This window comes from Anabrus simplex, chromosome 2 (assembly GCF_040414725.1).
Source record: "Anabrus simplex isolate iqAnaSimp1 chromosome 2, ASM4041472v1, whole genome shotgun sequence".
In the NCBI taxonomy this organism is placed as follows: domain Eukaryota; kingdom Metazoa; phylum Arthropoda; class Insecta; order Orthoptera; family Tettigoniidae; genus Anabrus; species Anabrus simplex.
This window is the reverse complement of record NC_090266.1, coordinates 1038608088-1038630208: the sequence shown is the minus strand read 5'-3', so window position 1 is coordinate 1038630208 and position 22121 is coordinate 1038608088. Positions and strand designations below refer to the sequence as shown.

General features: G+C 37.4%; 1 protein-coding gene across 1 annotated transcript in view; it reads left to right on the top strand.

The window, feature by feature from the left end:
* The window catches only part of LOC136863266 (uncharacterized), a 326298-nt gene that overhangs the window by 187226 nt on the left and 116951 nt on the right, over positions 1–22121 (top strand). Inside the window, exon 5 of the mRNA XM_067139651.2 lies at positions 14280–15623. Coding sequence (XP_066995752.2) covers positions 14280–15623 — 1344 coding nt within the window. The remainder of the gene's footprint in view (positions 1–14279; positions 15624–22121) is intronic.

The window sequence follows — 22121 nt, the reverse complement described above, 5'->3', positions numbered from 1 at the left end:
CTTGCTAGCCTTGCATGCGGGTAGCTGTGTAGTGCCTTTTGCTCATGAGTTTAACCCAGTGACTCATCCTAAATTCCCCGCTTCGAGAATAACTTTTCCGTGTACACAAGTATGAGATGAAATGACAACTCTGTCTCAATATTGACCATATTTACAATACATAATGAATTCCTATTCTATGTAAAATAATACTTTAAATAATAGATGATGTTCTAATATATACAATATGATTCCAAAAGCCTTATTTACAAATGATTGGAGTTAAAATAAATGTCATATAAATAATTGCCGATGGCAGATAATCTTGATATCGAGTGATATCACGTAATATAATTGTATACTAAATTAGTATGGCTGGAGAAGCCTGGACGGTTACAACATGAAGTAAATAGTACATAAGTAGAATTAATTTTTTAAATGTATATGTAGAATGAATATTTTTATCCTTTAAAATGTGTATGAAACAATGTGACCAAATAGCAAACCAGCATACAACACAGTACAAAAGTAGTTTTCACTTGTATAAATCTGTCCTCAGAAAAATTGAAAAATGTCTGGTAACCATATGTTAGAATGAAACAGAAATTTTTGCTTAAACCACTGGAATTAGAATTTCAGTTTTTCCATTTATAGCCAACTGCTCTATTTATTACATTTGAGTGATGAGTTTTGGTAGTTTGTTTTGAGTAGGGAATGTTAGAAATAGGACGTATATAATCGCAGTAAATTCTGCCTCTGGTATTTAGTGAAACATTCTTAAAACACAACGTCCGAAACTTTTGATGACATTTGTAATATTAGCTGTATTATTCAGTGGAGAGTGTGACTTGACTTACTGTTACTCCTGGGTGGAGCATAGGGCGCATACAACAGCTCTCCATCAAACTCTATTTTCCTGGCACTGTCTTGATGTCATTCCAGGACATTCCAACTATTGCTGCCTCTACTGACACTACAATGCTACGATATTCTTGGCCTCCTCTTCTTCCAGCTCCTTCAGGATTTCACTTGAGCCTGTTTGCTATGCTGTCAGGACCTCAGCACAGCATGTGACCTATCAATTTCCTTTTACTTTTTTATCTGGACTTCGGCCATGTGCTGTTTGGTGCACTTCCACAATCCTTGATTTAATTTAGCATCCAGCCATTGAACTGCTAGATCAGTTATCAAACATTTTTTGATGAACATTTGGACTTTACACGTTATATCTCCAGTCACCTTCCATGTCTCACAGCTGTAGAAGAGTACTTATTTCATGTTCCATTCAAAGATCTTCAGTTTTTTCTTTGTCCTCAGTTCTCCAGACTTCCACACTGATCAGAACTGGGCAAATATCCCTTTAGCTCTCTTGACCCTATTTTGGACATTTTCATTTGCCCTTCCATTTATAGAAATAATGCTTCCTATGTAACACAGGTGGTCAACTAGCTCCATCTTTTTTTTCTAGTACCAGTGGGTTCATGGCTCGGGCATTTACCCTTAGCTCCTTTGTCCTGGCTATATTTTGAGTGCTGCACTTTTATCTTCTTGGATATATGTCTGAATGAAGAGGATAATAGACATTTTTTTTCTGTGAAGTCCAAATCTTCGAGGTGTTTAGTCAAGTCCCACTATATTCCTCTCTGCTTTCCTTCAACAACCTTTCTGATGACCTGATTTAGTGTCAGCAGGAATAGCTTAGGTGAAAGCAGGGCATCCTTGTCTCCCTCATGACTCAATCTGAAAGGTCTGAAAGATCTCCAGTTATGTTCCAATTGACAGGCATAACCTACAGGTTAATCTACCATGTTAATGATTTTCATTGGAACTCCCTAACTGTGCATCGCTTTTCAGATTCCTTGATGCTGTATATTGTCAAAGGCCCTATCAGTGTCAACAAATGCAGAGTACAGTGAGGACTGATATTCCATGGACTACTCTACTGTAATTCTTAGGCTATTAGTTTGGTCTCTACAGGATCAGTGTTCCCCAAAACTTGCCTGCCCTTTCTGGATCTTAGCCTCCAGTAGTGTTTCTGGAAAATGCTTTACTTCGTGTAGGTGAGAGTGTAATTCCACTCCAGTTTCTGAAACAAGTTGGATATCCCTTCTTCAGTTGTTTTATTATCAAAATGCCTTTCTTCCAATCATCTGGAAGTTTGTGTGTTCCATGTTTATTCAAACAATGGCAACAGCACCTTGGCAGTTGTCTCGTAGTCTGTCTTCAGAATTTTCATCACAATGTTATTCATGCCAGGTGCTTTGCCTGTGTTGCAGCTCTTCAGTACCTTAATGATCTTGCTCTTAATCGGCACATTAGTTGTTCACTTGCAGTTCTGAGACCTCTGGATAGTCTGCCTCACAATGATATTACTGCATAAGAACTATTTTTAGCACTTCAATGATATGGTCTTTCCATCTTCTCATTTGTTCTTCACTATTCATGAGCTGCTTACTTTCTTTGGATTTTGCTGGCCTATGCTGATTGAATTTCTTTTAAGACAGCTGCTTTGTGATGTTGAGCTGTTTTGAATCTGACTGCTGCCTCCGGTGGCATCTCTGCTGGTTTATTTACCCGGTTCCTTCTATCACCTCTTGCTGCTTTCTTTTCTTTCTTTCTTTCTTTCTTTCTTTCTTTCTTTCTTTCTTTCTTTTCTTTATTCATTCAGTTCACTGTATTATTCCATCAAGCTTTTCTGCACTTCATCTTTGTAATGATATTACTGTGCTTTGATATCCATTCTCTTTTAACTTCTTCCAGATATTATCTAATATCCAAGGCTTTCTCTTGTTTTGTTTAAATCCCAGTATCTTCTCACTTGTCTTCAGGAAGGCTGATTTTATCCTTTCCCATCTACTGACATAGCTGCAGCAATGTAGTTAATAATAATAATAATAATAATAATAATAATAATAATAATAATAATAATAATAATAATTGTACCGGGCGGTACACCTCCACGCCGCTAATTTAAAAATTGCGCCAGGTGAAACTCCTCTGCTTGAGGAAGTCTGAACTTTATCTACGCTGTTAATTCTTTACCTTCTCAGAAGATGTCACCTCGTGGAAAATTTTGAGTTTTTGACCTGTGTCATTTTTGATGTGTTTTTGTTTCGCTTGAAGTAAGAAGTGTAAACTTTCTCTCCTAGAGGACACTACTGAAGATCAACAATAGTGCAACCTAGTGCGGAGTCAAAGAACTATTTTGTTGGAGAAAATTTAATTTCAAGAGTTTGTTCTTTGTTAAATTTCTTTCAGTCATTGTTTAAGTTGGCAATATTCACCCCTTCTTTCCCCTTGTGTTGAACCTAACCAATCCCGAATTTCTTAAATTAATTTCTATCCAATCAGATGTATCTTCCCCCAACTTGAATATGTTGCTGTGTCCTACCCAATAAAGTGTTTGTGGGAGGGTGTTTTCATTCCCCTAACGCCTAGAAACTTCCGCGAGAGTATTTAAACTGCTGATTTTTGGGTCTCTCGGCCACTTCTGTTCCATCTTTCAGTGTATTAAGTACATAGCAGGAGGCGGGAAGCGCCTCTTTCCTCGGCAGCGGTCAGCAACAAGGTAATGGCCGATTAATAAATTCTTTCTTTGCTAGCTCAGCAGTTTAACTTTCGGGGCGGGTTCTAAGCGTTCCACTATGTAACCTTTTCCTAAAATGTAACTTCTCTTTTCATCTATTCTCTTGTAAAGCTACATACTGGGATAGAGAGTGCCAACCCTCTCGAGCTCCCACTCACATTGTCTGGAGGTGAACTTATTTTCTCAACCAATTCTTCCGTAATGTAATGTAAATTGTTGTTTTCTTAAGTCACCTCTGTAGTATGGGATTAGCCCTTGCACTAACAGCCTAAGGCCAAGTAGGTCTTAAACAAAGTGTATTAGGAGTGCAAGTTCGCCTCCCCTCAAATTGTATTTTAGAGGTCATGTATTAACCTTCTTGTCATTTAATAGACCTCAGTAGGTTGGGTATTTTACCCCTGTGTATATGTCCTTTGAGGACAGCTTAAAGGTGGAGTTTGGTGTGGCCTGGGAGAGGCTTAAAATTGAGAGCGAGTGGCTCTTTTGAAAATGGTATATTGTATGCCTCGAGGAGGCTTTTCAGTGTAATTTGGAGCAAGGGCTCCTAGGTATGAATGGGGTTTTCTGCCCCTCTGTTAAAATTGTGTTTGGGGTAAAACTGAGCTGATTGCCCAAGAATTATGTTTCTGACTTTTGAAGCCCCAAATGGGGTACCTATGTAAATGTATTTTTCAATTGTGTTTCGGCTACTAAGTACCTGTTCTATTTGTTGTTACCTAATTTTGAAAAGAAAATATAACCTTGTTAAATTTTAAAATTAATTTCACTTTAGTAGCTTGAGACCTATTCACCACCCAGCACCTTCTTTCATGCATAACTACCACCAAAACACGGTAACAATAATAATAATAATAATAATAATAATAATAATAATAATAATAATAATAATAATACCCTTACTATCACAGACTACTCCCCTCTCTCTTTCTCTCTCTGTCTCATATATACAGTATACATACATACATACATACATACATACATACATACAGTGGATGCCGCTTATTGTGATCACTCTGGGATGCAGATAATTTGATAATATTAACTGATTGATAACAGTAGCCAAAAAATAATAATTCATAGGTAGCCTACCGTACTTATTCATAACCTACATGCACTACAATGAAACAGACACCGGTACACAGCACTGGTATACAGTTAACTGTTTTCAGCTATTTAATATAGTTTCTAATTGTTGTTTTCTTCTGGTTGTACCTCAGAAGTCCATTAATGAAACTTTAATATTCATAACATTTTTGGAAGTCCACTGACCTATGCTGAACACATCATGCGACACCTAGCACTTGTCGCATTTCAGCATTCGTTGGTGTTCGGGAAGTTTCAGCAACATTGTCATCATCAGCATCGCTCTCTTCTTCTGCGTATTCTTCTTCTCATATCTAATTTTGCGGAAGTAACTGCCTCACATATCTCTTCTGTTTCGCATCAGTAATGATGCCCACATCAATGTTCATCCGTTCCTGAAATTCATCTTCCGTTAAGCATGTTGGATGAAGTTCAACATTCTCCTCTACTTCTGGTAACTCTGTTAAAAATCCCCCATGCCAGAAACAGTTCCTCATTGTATGTGCTGAGAAATTATCCCATGACATGGCTAGAAGATGCAGGGCGTTGAGAAGGCTGGTTGTTTTGGCAAGGGCATTGACACTAGTTTTATGTAAGTCTTCTATGTTTTCTAAGATTCTTTTGCGCATTTCATGGCAATAATGCACTTTTTTGGTGCAAATGATTCCTTGATCGCATGGTTGAATTATTGAAGTCGTATTCACCGGTAAGAAAACCACATTGCTGTTCCTGAGCTCACAGTTCACAAAGTGTGCTGCACAGTTGCCAACCAGCAAAACTATTTCACGGTTCAGCATTTTATTGTAACGTGCTCCTGCCATAATCTTCATATCTATGTTTCTACATGGTAATCTACTTTCTACATTATTATGCTAACCTGCTTCTACCATCTACGCCTTTATGTATGAATTATTTGATGTTATTGACTAAACATTTTTTGCTCGCGTATCTCCCATCTCTCCGCTCCTGTAACTTATTCCATACTGACTGTCTCTCTGCGTCTACCTTCTACTACCTATTTCATCTGGTACGCTATCAAAACTTCCTGAACTTACTAGTCTCCTCTTCCTCTCGGATATATAACGGACAGCCTCGCTCGTCTGGTCAGCCTGGCATCGACCTTTGTACAGTGTGTGCGAGTGGAGGGGCTATTGACCTCGTGCAGTTTGTCCATGCGATACGTGATCTTTTCCGTCCAAATGGAACTCTAATATTGTCTACTTGGGATCTGGGTGAGCTAAAAATCTGCATACAATTCTCTGGAACTCTAAATTGCCCTTCAGGCATGCTGTTTATAATCTCTATTTTTTGGAGGCCTTTATCTGTGCCTTAACAGTTTTTCCATTATTGGAACTTCTTATTTACCATCTGCAGCTTTTTTTAAATTTTCATGACATGTGTTTTGAAAAATTTTAATGTGGACTGAGAGTGACCATCGTGGACATAATTGCTCAATGCATTTAATAACGACAGTAACGGGTGGATGAACTTTCTTAAATCATGCAGTTGGATTCAAACTTTACTCTCCTCTCTTATCCCTAGCTATTACTATTCTCCTTTACCTTCACCCCCCCCACCCCTCCTTTCACTTCAATGTTTTTAGCTCAATTGTTAGGCTTTTATAAAACACCGTGGAGGTGTTGTATTTCATACGTGGCCAAATATTATACTGTTATTGTAAATGTCTTTCTTGAAAACTTTCCATGTGTTTCCTAAAAAGAATACTAGAGACGCGATAATGTATGCACAATTTTGAAAATTGTAAAAAAAAATCTTGGCTAGTTGTTCTTTTACTGCCCTTGTTGTACTTCCACCTTCAAGGTGAATATTGTAACTTATGTTTTCTTAAAGAAAAACAAAGTAGGAAGAGAAATAATGGACGTCTTCCATGTTTATCTGTGATGTTTTCAAATCTTACATGTGTGTGTGTACTGCACAAAGTCAATTATATTTATCTAATACAGTTGTCAGTCAACGTTATCAAATGGTGGTCACCTTTTTTTTATTGTGTACCTACCATGGACCTCTCTCTCTCTCTCTCTCTCTCTCTCTCTCTCTCTCCCCCAGTGTAGCTTACTGTCACTCTGCTCGTTTCAAATTTTGCTTACATAAAATGTTGGTGTGCTTATTTTTGTCAGAGGAATCGGTGGCATATCATTACTATTGCTTTTGAAACATCCAGTTTCACACCAACGGTGATGATTATATACCATGTATGAAAACTTAAAGTAACCAATTGCCACATTATCCCACTTTGGTAGCCATTCTTTGAAAATCAGGGCAGTCATCCATGCATCAGAGTTGAAATGATAGTCCACTGGAAACTTACTGATGCCTTTAAAGCCTTTAAAGCAACGTGGGTTCTTACTTGTCCCAATCACTAACAGTCTTTCCTTTTCACCAGACATACTTTCACAATATAAAACTGTTACTCGTTCCTTGGAGGTTTTACAGCCTTCAGCATTTTCATTTCTGAACATGTTTGTTCAGGCAAGGCACGATAATACAGTGCAGTCTCATCAGCATTATGCACACTCGGAAGAGAATTCAGAAGAAATTTTAGGCCACTTCATTACTGAATCAGTGTCCATAGATTTCCAAAAAAAATCTCCCTCCAAATATTTCTACAAACATTGTTTATTACAAGCAACAATTGAGCATATTTTCTTTCAATGTCCACAAATTGTCTGACAACAAGGCTATTTTCTATGTTTACCCTGACACTGACAGCAGAAAAGAGGCAAATGAGGTAACATCTTTTCTTAATTAATACATTTCAAGAATTCTTAGCCCAGAAGTCTGGCACTTAAATATCTTCTGTGACTCTGCAGCAGGGCAGAACATAAATTGCACCCTTTTCTGATACTTACAGTATATTGTCCATGAGCAGAAACGTCTACAGTCTGTTCATGTCACATTCCCAGTAAGAGGGCATTCATATCTGGAATGTGACAAAGATATGCAACTGATAAACACAAAAATTGTGACAAAAATTCCTCAAGACTGGGTTGAGGTGTTCCAACATGCGAGAGTGAAACCTGAACCCTTCAGTTACAGAAGTAGATGATGGAATGATCAGAGACTGGAGCAGCTTTCTTGATGATTACTACTTTAAGAAGTGTCCCATTCCAACCAGGCCAATCAAGGAATTGAAAGTTAAAGCAGACCATCCGTGCCTAGTCATCCATCCGGAATTATACAATGCAGCATGGATTTCCACTGTAGTATGCAAGAAGAGATCAGAAAGAAGCATTGTACGTGATATGGAACCTAATGAATTTTGTTATCCTCCAAGAACATACCTGGGACGACTACCAATATCAGGAGTTCAAATATCTACAGGAATTCAAAGATTTTTGTTCTAAGGAGGCTCACATCTACATACATGAATATACCACTCAAACCTAAATTACAAAGATAATGAATGTGGAAAAAACAATGTGATCAAATTTTGCTAAAACAATAATAGATTTGTTGACTTACCTCCCTATTCTGCTGTAAAAGGGGACTCTCTGAAATAATTTTATTAATTAAATATTATTTAATTATGCTTCTGTTCCGAACAATTGCCTAATATTGTATTTCATAAAAAATGAAATATATGTTTGTTCCATTACATACAGTCATTGTAAGATATCTAAAGACAAATGAACATTATTTGGTTTCAAACTTTAAATCAGCTCCTGTATAAAATTATGAAATCTTGACTTGCCTCTCTTTTCCTCTGTAATCTTAAATTGGTTCAAGTTTCAAGCTTTATATTAATCTATACATATATATATCTCCTTATTATAATTATATTGATCTTAACATTCTACTGTGACCTGCCATAATTTTGAAATTACTTAAGAGTTATTAAACCAAGCTTGATAGCTGCAGTCGCTTAAGTGCGGCCAGTATCTAGTAATCTGGAGTTAGTGGGTTCGAACCCCACTGTCGGCAGCCCTGAAGATGGATTTCAGTGGTTTTTCATTTTCACACCAGGCAAATGCTGGGGCTGTACCTTAAGGCCATGGCCACTTTCTTCCCATTCCTAGGCCTTTCCTATCCTATCGTCGCCATAAGACCTATCTGTGTCGGTGCGACATAAAGCAAATAACAAAAAGCAAAAAGAGTTATTAATGTTACTGGTAGTTATTTGTTTTACATCTGTTAATATTTTTAATACTCTATTATCCCTTCAGAATAAAGCTGTAATATTTTCTTAAAGTTATTTCCATGCTATTCTTGGTCTTCAATCCAATGAAAGCATCAGAAAACGGCTAGCCTAAGAACCATGCTGAATTTTTATGGTTTATATTACAGAAGAGACTTTCGAAGTTCCTGTCAGTTAAACTGATTATATTCTAACAACTGGAAGTATTTCTTTCAGCTCTTATTCATTTATATTTAATACCTGATGAATGTTGACTGCATACAGTAATTAATTTGGGAATATTTAGATTCTAAATCTTATGACTAGGTTGTCTAGGAGTTCATTTTAAATGTGAAATACAAAAAAAAAAAAATACAGCTCAAAAGATGTTTTGGATATCGCAGTTTAACATGGTATATGTCGTTGTACCTCAATACAGTATACACTGTAAGTAAATGTCTGAGACACAGGTGGAAGTGTCCTCAGTTTTAATTATTGTGTTGATGAGATGATAGTACCTCATGGGGGTTCATTGTAAGTACTGTACCTAGGTGTTGATATAAGGAATGATCTTCATTACAGTAATCGCATAAATGAGGTTGTAATGAAAGGATACAGATCTCTCTTCACATGGTTTTGAGGCTATTTAAGGGTTGTAGTAATGATGTAAAGGAGAGGGTTTAAAAGTCTTTGCCAAGATCCCAATTAGAGTACGATTCCAGTGTATGGGACTCTCACCAGGATTACTTGATACAAGAGCGGGAAAAGATCCAATGGAAGTCAGCGCAATTTGTTTTTGGTGATTTCCGACAAAAGAGAAGTGTTACTATGAAAATATTGCATTGTTTAGGCTTGGAAGACTTGGGGGTAAGGAGACTAGCTGCTTGACTAAGCAGTATGTTGAGAGCTGTCAGAGGTCAGATGGCATGAAATGACATTAGTTGACAAATAAGCTTGACTGGAGCTTTCAAAAGTAGGAAAGATCATAATATGAAGATAAAGTTGGAATTCAAAAGGACAAATTGGGTTAAATATTCATTTAAAGGATGAGGAAGAAAGGATTGGCATAGTTTATCAAGGGAAATGTTTGATAAATTTCAAAGTTCTTCGAAAACATTTAAGGAAAGGCTAGGTAAACAACTGATAAGGCAACAGCCCTAGATGGAGATCATTGACAACTGATCAATAGTGACACTAAACACAGGTCAGGTTTGATATTTGTCTAATTGGAGGCATTTATCATGTCTGTCAGTTGAACATCATCATTTGTAAGTTCGAGTCAGACAGAAAGAGAGAGGGCAATAAGAAAGGAATACATATAAGGATGAAGACAATGGCAGGTCAGTATGGGAAGAGGGAGGAACAGAAATAGAAGACAAGGATAAACATACAAACACAAGAGGAAAAGGACAATATCCGCATCTTTAAATAGATAGGAACTCTCCTCATCAATCCCAATTCATCATAATCTCCTCTGTCCCCACAAGCTCGTTTCTTGTTCCCAGCTTCATCAGGAGGGCAGCCATAAACCCTCATTGAGGGGAATCTCGAGAGATCTTCAGTCTTCCTCTTCTTTGTGGACTGTATTTATTTATTTATTTATTTAGCGTATGTCTAGGGATACAGCATCTATTATTGTAAGATCTACACTACATACGTATGTCCAAGTTGTTTATATAGTCTATAGCCTCTGGAGTCGCAAAAGCAAAGTCACTAGCACTGCCATGGTATTTTCTATTCCTACATTCTTTGATGATGTGCTTCACTGTCTGTTGTGTAGCGCCACAGTCACACTCAGGCGTTGGCATTATGTTCCACTTGTAGTGCAAGGCTGCACAGTTCCCTTGGTTTGTTCGGATCCTGTTCAGTGCAGACCATAGTCTACAAGGGAGGTTGAAACCAGGTGGCGGCGGCTTCTTCACAGAAGGTATTGTCGGGCAGTATATGTCTTTTGAGTCTCTCCTGCCATTCAGTGGAAGTTTGGTAGTTGCTGTTCCAAAAGTTCATGGCATCTCTAGTTAGTGGTTTTCTCAAACGCAGACAATTAATATTCGCATCACCGATGTTATTATGTATCGGGAGTTCTGGGTTATTCACTATTTTACTGAATTCTTTTAGGAGAGCATCCTTATATCTGAGATCTGGAGGAGGGATATGACTTAACACTGGTAGCCATTGTGTGGGAGTAGATTTGATTGTGCCAGTGATGAGACGCATTGTAGTGTTCAGCTGGGTATCTCTGTGTTTGTGTGGGCACTATTTAGCCAAACAGCAGCGCAGTATTCAGCAGTCAAGTACACCAACCCTAAAGCTGAACATCTCAGAGGTGCAGCTGTAGATCCCCAAGTTGTTCCACACAGCTTATGAATTATATTGTTGTGAGTTCTTACTTTGGCAGAGACGTTCGGGAGATGTTTATAAGACAGTTGTTCTATCCAGTGTGACTCCTAGATATTTAGGGTTCCTATTATGTCTCAGTTTCTGGTTGTCCATGTACACATTTAACTCCCTGTTACACATTTTATTGTTTAGGTTGAAGGAACAAACTTCAGTTTTGCTGATCTTTGGTTGGAGTCCCCATGTTTTAAAGTATTGTGCCAGTATCTTGAGGTCGTCAGTCAGGATGTCTTCTTCTGTTTTCTCAACTGTTTTGTCTCTGATAACAAGTGCCCAATCATCTGCGTATCCGAATTTTCTTCAAAGTGTCTTCGGCATGTCTGCAATATATGAACTAAACAGCAAAGGAGCGAGAACTGACCCCTGTGGCAGACCGTTGTTCAGCGATCTTTGGCTGCTTACAGCTGTCCCATTGTACACACAAAATTGTCTTTGATTCAACATGTTGTTCAGGAGTCGAGCAGTTATCCTACATGGGACCACTTTCAGGAACTTGTAGAGTAATCCATCTTTCCAGATGGTGTCATAGGCTGCTGTCAAGTCTATGAGTGCCACTGAAGTCTTGAGTTTACATAGAAGCGGGCTTCCAAAGAAGGTTGTAAGAGACATAACTTGATCTGTCGTACTTCTGTGTGGTCTAAGGCCCGTCTGTTCCACTGGAATTTTCTTCAGTATCTCGGGACCAATTTTGATGAACAGAAGTCTTTCTAGTAGTTTATATGCAATGCTGAGCAAGGCAATAGGGTGATAGCTCTCCGGTTTTTCACTCAGTTCACCTTTCTTAAGCAAGGCAATAATCTTTGTCTGTCTGAATAGTTTTGGTGTCTTGCCTCTTTCAAGGATATCAGTGTAGTATTTAGCCAGCCAGGCACGAGCTTTTTCTGCACAGTGAGTGAAGAACTCTGGGTGTATACCATCCTCACCGGGGGCTTTACTTGATTTAGTGTCCCTGATAGTTATGTTTATATTTTCTATGCTAAATGGTTTGGAGTGTGCCACTGGGGAACTACTTCTCAGGAGTTTCAGTTTTTTCTTTAAGTTCTTAGTAAGTTTCTTGTTTCTTTTGCTTTTGGAAGTCATGACCAGATGAGAGGCAATCTTGTTTGGATGGATTTCTGATGTCGTCCGTCCAGTTGCTTTTTAGTCTCCAAGCTTCTTTAGGAAAGATCATGCTTGTTGATTCGATTTATTGAAGTCTAGAGAGCTAACTTTATCTTCCCATTTTTGCTTTCAATGTTTAGTTGACATACATGAAGGACAGGTCCCAGGTTCCTAGTGGTTGTTTGGCCCTTAGAAGGGCCTTTGGAAAATTCGTTCGTGTTCATCGTAATTCTGTGCTGTATCTAGACCAGGAGGTAAATCTTTACGTCTTGTCGCCTGTTCGCCGTTGCTCCCTTAACACCACCCAGGGGTCACGTGTAGGGTACTTTCAGGTTAAACCTATGGACGTGAGCAACGTTGGACCCCCGTGGACTGTATTGAACATAGATAGGGAAGAAATGGGAGACAAAGATAAATACTTATATTATTATCCTATTAGGATCATTTTCTCCTTTTGTGATTGTCCTGTGTTCCAATTTTTTTACCACCTGAGTTGTTTAAAGAGCACATGTAGGACTGAGGTAAAAATGGCAAGAGTACCCATTTCTGCTAGCGACTGCATTCAAATGGTGTCATTGCTGCAAGAAGGATAGTGACGAGTGGATGTTGCTCCTTGTGTTGGAGGGAGTCTGAGTGGGTTTGGAACAAGTTGAGGAAGACATAAATTGTTGCTGATAGACAAAGGATGGGATGTCCACACAAAAAACTCTCGAAAAGGATAGGTATTTATTGCTCCCAATATGTCATTGGCTCACTGCTACCACCATCTCATTCTGCCAAGATCTTTCGGAGTGCCTCGAGTGAATGTGTCAGAGCACAGTACAAAATTGGCTGCATGATGGAGGACTCATTTCAAGGAGTCCTGTGCCAAAGGCTCCACTTCAACCACACCACAGGGCATATGTGAGGTGGGCAAAGAAACTCGTAGCCCATGGCATTAAGAACAAAGGAAGCTTATGCTCTCTCCTGACGAAGTATTTGTAAGCTTTCACACATACAGCAGGAGCATTATAGTATGGAGACCATCTGGTGAGAGATGGAACGAGCCCAACATTCTGAAGTGCCAAGGAGATTCTGTTGGGTTTTGGGAGGGGTAATCTTTGTTGGATAGTACATCTGTAATACGTATCCAGAATAACATGACTGGTATAGCATACAGAAAGAACGTCCTCTAATCTGTAGGTAGGGGATTTACTGTCACTGTGGGTGAGGGATTTTCACTATTGGATGATAATACTTGTACATATCAACTCAGAGTGGTCATTCGGTTTCTTGAGATGCATGGCATACAGCAAATGGATTGGTTGGGGTTCTTTGTGGACATGAACTCTGTTAAACATGATTGTGTGAACCAAATATAGCAATTGTCCATGATCATGATCATCCTCTTAACATTCAGGAAGTGATCATAACTACTATGAAAGAGTGGTAAAATCTGCCCCAAAACAAGTTGGATTCTTTGGTGACAAGTATACCTCATTGTGTTAAAGCATACCTCAGGGCCTGGGGTGCCTATACACTGTATTGGTCAGCCTCACAATGAATGATACTTGCGTTAAAGTTAAAAATTTTAAGCTGTTGTATTTCTGCTGCTTTTGCGTAGCTGACTGCATATTGTTTTAAGTTTTATATAACATTTGTAATATATCATCCATGTGCATACACACAGTAAGTTAAACATTGCACTAAATCAGAATGTACAAAATTTTTGTGCACTCTATGATACCAGGATGTGCATGATGAACCAAATATTGAATATAATTGTAGAAAGAACCATTCTTTGATTAGGAGTTGTAATCTATTTTGCTTTAAGATGTTATCAGAAAATGTTAACTTAAATGAAGTACATGTGTTGAAGTCAGTAAAATTATAAATAGAGAAAGAAAATAACAGCAAACATACCATATTTAAAACTCTGCAGATAATGACACACTTTACTTTTATTCTTGTATGAAGTAGCCTTTTACTTTTTTTCTTAAAAATGAATTTTGCTTTCAGATGGAGCAACATGACAAGGAGATTAGAGACAAGCAAGGAACGTTACCACGTCAGCCTAGACCGCCATCTCGCCAAGAGTGTGTACTGAACAGAATAAAACATTTGGGTGGACATTCCTATGGTGCAAGTCTGGATGCTATATTAAATCGGCAGTCCACAAATCAAATACAACAGCCTAAAATTCCTCGAATAAAAGCTGTTGATAGGATGTTGGAATTACAAGCAAGAGATATTGAACAGGATCCTTCATATACAGAGGGTTCTGAAAATAATGTTACTCCACCAAATAAAAAAGAAAATGAAATTAAAAGTGATAAACCTAAAACTATGCCAGAACTAGGCAGTGATGAGCAAAATTCCCCTCAAATCGCTGTTGGACAAGGAGAATCACCATTAAGAGAGAAGTTGGAGGGATCACATTCTAATGAAATACAGATCACAGAAATGAAGGTACAGGCAAGTTCAATGAAAGAAATAGCAGAGAAAACTTCTAGTGATTATGTTCCGAGTGTACTGAGTTCCTCATTGACTGAAACTTCAAATATGAACATGAACTATGAATCAGCTTTGGAAGTCAGCAGATCAAATGATGTAAAGGAAGACATAGTTAAGGACAAGGACACTGAACAATCTTCTAACATAACACCACAGTATGTAGAGGTTGAAAATCAGTTGTATATCGAATCTTCACAGAAATCTGCTGGAGGCAAATCCTGTGAATCCACGGATGGAGTTACTCGGAAAACAAAATCTGTTGCCGATACTATATCTAAGGGGATTGAAATTTCAGCTGATGAAGACGACGAATATTACTCTAATTATGACAAAGCATTAGTGATGCAGAATGATGAAAATATATCAGAGCCAATTTTGCCTCCCAGACCATCTGTAAGTAGTCCAGACTCACACGATGAAGTAGAATATGTTGAATATAATAAATATTATGAACCAGAAATTCAATCAGAGCCATTATCTCCATGTACAGAAGAGGAGAAAAAGAAGAAGAAATTGAGACTAAGGAGGGAAAAATCATTGAAGGATTTGATAACTTCTGAAAATAGAAGTAACCACAAAAATCGTAAGATGAGCTTCTTACGGAAAATGTTGAAACATTATCGAAAAAAAGCAGAACATACTCAGGAAGGCGATGATGAGCCTGAATATGATACCGTTGACTACTCTTCTGTTTGTCCAGGTTCAAAGGATGAGAGATCAACAGACTGTAGACAGGAAGAAGAATTGTCTCAACGTAAAAGCATTGGAACAGCAGCATTACTGACAAAATGTGCTCTTGAAGAATTGCAACTGAAACTGAAAGAAAGGGAACATGGCTCCACAAAGCAAGTATGTATACATTTTTTTTACTTCTAGCTTTCATTCAGAGGAGTAATTACTTATGTGAATTGCTATTCAAAGCACACTTCACACATATCCAGATTTCACACCTTTTTTGGATCCATGGTAATCATGGAAGCTTTCACAATGCCAGAGCAATTGTAGTTACAATACTTTTTTATTCCAAACTAATAATTTAAAAGGTTGCCCAGGAATCCTTACTGTAAAAATGGTACTGAAATCTTGGAGAGGAATGTGTAAACTGTCCATAAGACCACATAATGACCATCTAAAGAAAGGAAATGCTGACCGATATGAAGACGAAAACAAATTATTGCATAGATCTTATATTTAAAATGGTTAATCTCCTATCTAAGACTATTTGATTTTCTTTCCACTGTTACCAGTTAAAAAAAAACTGCTTTTGAAAACTACCAGTAGTTTGAATCGGAAACCTACAAAGCTTAGGTGGACTCCTAGATAGGGCAGACCATTATGCAGTTGCCCCAAGATTAGGCAATATGGTAATAATTTGCATTTATCTAGCCTTAATGTAGTTGGTAAGTGAAACCATCTAGCCTTAATTTAGTTGGTAAGTGAACCATGGCCTATTCTTGTCCTGCTGGATAAATGGTGGGTGGAAAGCATTAGATGCCATACTGGTTGTTGGAAGGTTGTGACGGTGGAATGCATGTATTATCCCTCAGGGGGAAAAATATAATAATGTATTTACTCACGTATTTACCTCCATCGCATCTTTTCCCCACTCTGTTTTTTGGCACTGAAAACCAAATTTTATTTTTCCCTGCGGAATTTCCCCACCCTGTGTTTGGCTCAACTAGGCCGATCAGCTGACCATCCGTCTAGAGTTGCTGCCGGATTTGCGGTGCGAATATTGTCCCGAGTTCCCAGCTGTAGAGCCAACTGCCAAGTGAGAAATGATTGCAAAAATTACATTTGCAAGATAGAGCATGAAGTTTAAGTTAAACTCAAAACTAAAGTTGTGCAAATCACCAAAACAATTACGATAGTTCTCCTAGAGAACAGGAATTATTTGCAGTGCTTTCTTTTTAACAAATATATCACTGGAGTTCAAATTGGTTAAAATTCAGAAGAAATAATACTAATTGCATACCTGCTAACCCTTCCGATTTACCCGGAAACTTTGTTTTTTAACTCGTTTTCCGGTTTTCCGATTTATGTTTACTTCTCCCTATTTTTGACTAATATAACCTCCAGTACGGTCAATTCTCTTTCCCTAGGATAAATTCTTATGTGCTTGTGTAATTTACGCAACCTCATTTTCAAGATTATCTATTCGATGCTCTATTTAGCGAGTGTATCATCAGTCGCCTTCGTGTATCTTATTTCCCACTCACTACAGCAGCGTGTGTGCTGTTCAGCTGGGAATTCAGGATGGCAGTTGTCCTGTAAGCCAGAGAAGCTAGTGAGCAAAAAGGACAAAAGAGTGAGTTCGTTATTGTGTGGTTCGCGTGCTCGTTTCTGTGCATAGTTTGGAGTTGTAGGTCACATGTTTCTTCTTGCAGTTCTGTGCATTCCCCCTGTTGGAAGTCACATGTTAATAATGTACGAGACATATTGAACTGCTTTGTATGTGGTAGTTTCATGTATTTCAATGCATTTGTGTTCATTCTTGGTTCATAATTTTAATGACTTTAATGTATTTCAGAGGGTTGTGTCGGTGACAGTTTCTGATATTTTCTCATCACATTACGAACACAAAACATAACAAACGTTATCTCCAAGCCTTCATGGATACCTATAAAATGTATTTTCTATTCATTTCACAGTCTAATAAAGGGAACTGTTATGCATTTTGTTCCGTGTGTCTGTGTGATATAAATATATTGCATGGAGGGAAGCCTGATTTTGTAGCTCACAGTATCGCATAAAAACACAAAAATAGTGCTAGCTGTCTCGAGAGGAATAAACAATTATATTTTTGTAGGCGAAGGCCTGCAGATTATGAGGTGTCATGTGGCCAACACGACGAATCCTCTCGGCCGTTATTCTTGGTTTTCGAGACCGGGGCCGTTATCTCACCGTCAGATAACTCCTCAATTCTAATCATGTAGGCTGAGTGGACCTCAAACCAGCCGTCAGGTCATTGTAAAAATCCCTGACCTGGCCAGGAATCGAACCCGGGGCCTCCGGGTAAAAGGCACACATTCTACTCCTACACCACAGGGCCGGCAAACTAGCAAACACTGGGAAACACAATAGTTACATGGCAGAGTTTAAGTTGGGTGCACTTTCTTCCGCGGAAACGAACGGAGTAAGAGCTGCAGGCCAAGAATTTACAGTTGATCCAAAATTAATATGATACTGGCGAAACCAGAGGGAAAAGTTACTGACGGCTATGAAACCATTACGGTCTTTTCATGGTCTGAAATGTGCAAAATATAAGCATATTGATGAAGTGCTATAGTATGTTACAGAACTGAGAAACAGTGGCTATGAAGTAACACACAAAATGTTGCAGATTAAAGGGCACGGGGCAGCGAGAAGGAATGGCACGAGTGTGCAAAATTTTAAAGCCAGTAGAGGGTGGGCAATATGAATCGATTGAAGAAGTGGACTAAACTTAACAACACTCTGTCAAAGACTTCTGGAAGTGTACACCGATAATATATTAGAAATTAAAAAAATTATCAGGCTACAGCAGAACGACTATGTTCTTTCTCAGATTGGAAATCGTATGATATAAGCTTCTTCATGATCTGCATTTACAAACATTCACGTTAATAAGAAATTAAAATGAAGGTCCACCTATTCAATACCATTTAAACTTTTCACTGCTGACCCCAGTGCTGGAATTTTTTCAGCCAACAGCCTCATCAGATATTATTGCCAATTTAAACATAAAATACAAGCATTAACTACAGAATATTATTTTGAGACAATATTTTAACTCGCCAGTTTGTTACTACAGTGCTGGAGGCAGTTCATGTTTGGCATCCAGGATTCAATTTCACATGAGGTGGCAAAAAATTTCGTCCATTAGGAAGATACTTAGAAATTTTCATTTGTGTTGTGGGCTATACCTACTATATTTATGCACGATACCAAACCATACACACGATTAACAGCAGAGATATTAAATTAATTGCGCAGTATTGGTAAATGTAGAGTGGAATTTGTCATAAACTTCGCATCAACTGTCTGTTTATTAAATCAGTTTGCTTCGTCCGCTACCCTCGCCGATGTCTCTTAATTCACAAATATCCCTAAATAATCTATTTCAGTGCATTCAGGGGTCAAATTATTGACATAACTAGGTTTGGCACTTGAAATGCATGCGCCTTCGGTGTAAACTCTTCGTCCGACCACGTGGGCAGGCCTAGATCAGAGTCATTTCTTCCTCCCTCTGGCAGCAAATAATCACCTCTATAAACATTATTATTACTCCCTATCACTTAACAGACTCAATCTCCTCCAGAAGTGTAAGATTTCCTCCAGACATACCTTACGTTCGTACGCAGCAGCCGTAATTCAAACACTATGTTTACAACTGTGACAAAATAAAAACTCTTTCCTGCAGAACTACTTGTGGAAAAAATATAAACTACTTATTATCAGCACACTTTATCTTTGTGCATTTGTGTACGGGGGTGAGGAGTAAGGAGGGAGCTGTCCCGGTTCAGATAGTGCTGCCAACTGAATTAAAAATGAAATCTGAATAGAATCGAGAATATGATAGATCGATATGAAGTTTCTAAACCGTTATTATCTTAAGCCAACAATTATGTCACATACACATTATATAACATTATATAACATTTCTCGATGTGAATCTTGTTCCTAGCATGTATTCCATAGTTTGGCTTTGCTGTGTAAACAACAGTACTAGTATGTAAAGTGTACGCCAGATGTCGCACAACAATGATTAAGCAATTCATAGTTTGTGTTTCAAAGGTTGCCAGTACAAATCTCGAAGATTCCCAAGGTCGACCGATTCAGCTCTAGGGTGTAAATGCACCAAGATAAAGTGTGCCGATAATAATTTAAAGTGTGACTAATATATGGCAGAAGCATACAACACAGTTATAAGGCAGATAGAGTATATTAGACTGCAGCACTGGCGATGCAAAGTCCAGCTCAAGTATACTCGATTGCAGCATTGGTGGACCATTTCAGTAATATGAAAACTGGATTTCTTGTCTTTTCAAACCTATTTGCTCAGCATGAACATTATTGATAAACAGCCTGTCAGTTAAGATTTTGACTAAAATCCATTTGTTTTTTGCAAGGTCCCTTCTATCAAATAATTCAATCGTACTATCTCATGTCGACTTATTGTGTGTATACTTGTGTCAAGTGCAGATATGTTTAAACAACTCTCACTGATACATGTTACTCAGCAAGGCAGACTTTTACCAGCTAAGCACACAAGATGGTTATTTTAATTTTCAACACCAATGTAACAGTTCAGCTCTAATTTTAATATTGTATATTTAACAGCTCAGGTCCAATTTTAATATTTTAATTGTACATGTACAGGGTTTATTTATTAGGACTATTAATTTTAGATTAATACCAATGGCAATATCACACATGACAAAATTAGACAAGTGGACTTAAGATTCACTAATTATAGTATTACAGATAGATTTTTCTTTTTGCCTGTTTTGTAAAATAATTTGTAGTATGTACATAATGTTTTTAAAGTATTAATTTGATTATATTTATTTATTTATTAATTAATTAATTTATTTATTTATTTTGCTTCAAACAGGTACAAACCTAATGATGTGAAATACATATACTATTACATTAGATAAAAACAAATATTAAATTAAAATTATAATATCTCTTATGAAAGTCCTTGTAAAATAGTCATAAATGAAATAAAAATACACTTTTCTTCAGTAACATAATATTATAAATATTCAGTTACATATGCACTTAGTATAACAAGGTATTTAAAATATGATAATTAAAATGATTTATGAACGGTTTTAAAGTTGCATTAGTACTGTAATTATACATGATGGTAATGATGTTATCAAAGATAATGGTGATGAGGTAGATGGTTTAACTAGAAACTAGAAAGATAACTAAAGTTATGAGCTTAACAATAGGAGTCAGCAAAGTGGGATTTTAACTTAGAACAGAAAACAATTAAGTTATTTGTTTACATTTGTTTTACTGTGGATTTGTATGTAGTTGCAAATATATCTAGTCGGTACTCATTGCTATATTTATTAAATATTTTCATTGAGTTTAACACTGGTGAATTACTATGTTGTTGGGTTGTTGATCTAGAACAGTAGAAAGTAACATGTTTTGGGCGTGTAGATGGATTAGGAACAGACAAGTTGAACAGAGAGAGCAAGTTAGAGCTACCAATAAGATTGTTAAATAATTTGTAGATAAATTGAAGAACTGCAATTACTCGTCTTTTTGCTAAGGACTTATAGCCAAGTTGTTTCATTAAGTCATCATACGAATCAAATTTAAGGTAATTATTAGTTATTTTGTACGTAAAGTATCTGAGAAATTTGTTTTGCACCATTTCATCTTTGTTTTCATATAGTTTAAAGGTGGGATTCCAAATAGTCAATGCATATTCTAGCTGATTTCTTATAAAGGAGTTGTATAATAGCTTTATTGCCTCAGGATTTGTGAAGTCACGTGTGCATCTGCTAATAAATCCTAATATTCTGTAAGCATCTGCAACAACTTTGTTTATGTGTAGAGAGAACTTCAATTTAGCATCAAAATGCACACCAAGATCCATGATAGAATTCACTGATGACAGATTAGTATTCAAAATATTATACGAGGGACAAATTTTATTTTTATTCTGGGAAAATACCATTACATGACACTTGTTAATGTTAAAATCTAACTTGTTAATAACGCTCCGATGTGATATGCTATTTGAGGTCTTTCTGAAGAAATCTACAGTCCACCTGTGAACGAAGGGTTTTGAAAATTTTAAATTGTCTGTGAATAGCAATATGTTTGAATACTGTATGCATTTAGGAAGATCATTAATAAGTAGTAAGAAGAGTAATGGTCCAAGGTTTTAGTCCTGTGGGACACTAGATCGAGTATTGTAATACTCAGATTCAAATCCTTTATAAGACACAAATTGTTGTCTATCAGAGAGATATGATGCAGATAATTTTATTAAACTGTAAGAGAGTCCATAATAAGCTAATTTATTTAAAACTACATCGTGATCAACTTTATCGAATGCTATTCTAAAATCTGTGAAAACTACATCAACTTGGCCTCCTGTATCCATGGCTGCCGACACTTCATGAGTGAACTCCAACAGATTTATCGTTGTCGATTTCCCCGGTCTGAAGCTATGATGGGTGTCACTGATGATAATTTCTACATGTTCGAACACATGCCGATATAGGGTTTATTCGTAGACTTTTGCTGATGCGGAAGAAATTGCAATGGATCTGTAGTTATTAATTATTGACTTATCCCCGGATCTGTGAAGTGGACTAACTTGCATTATCTTCCACT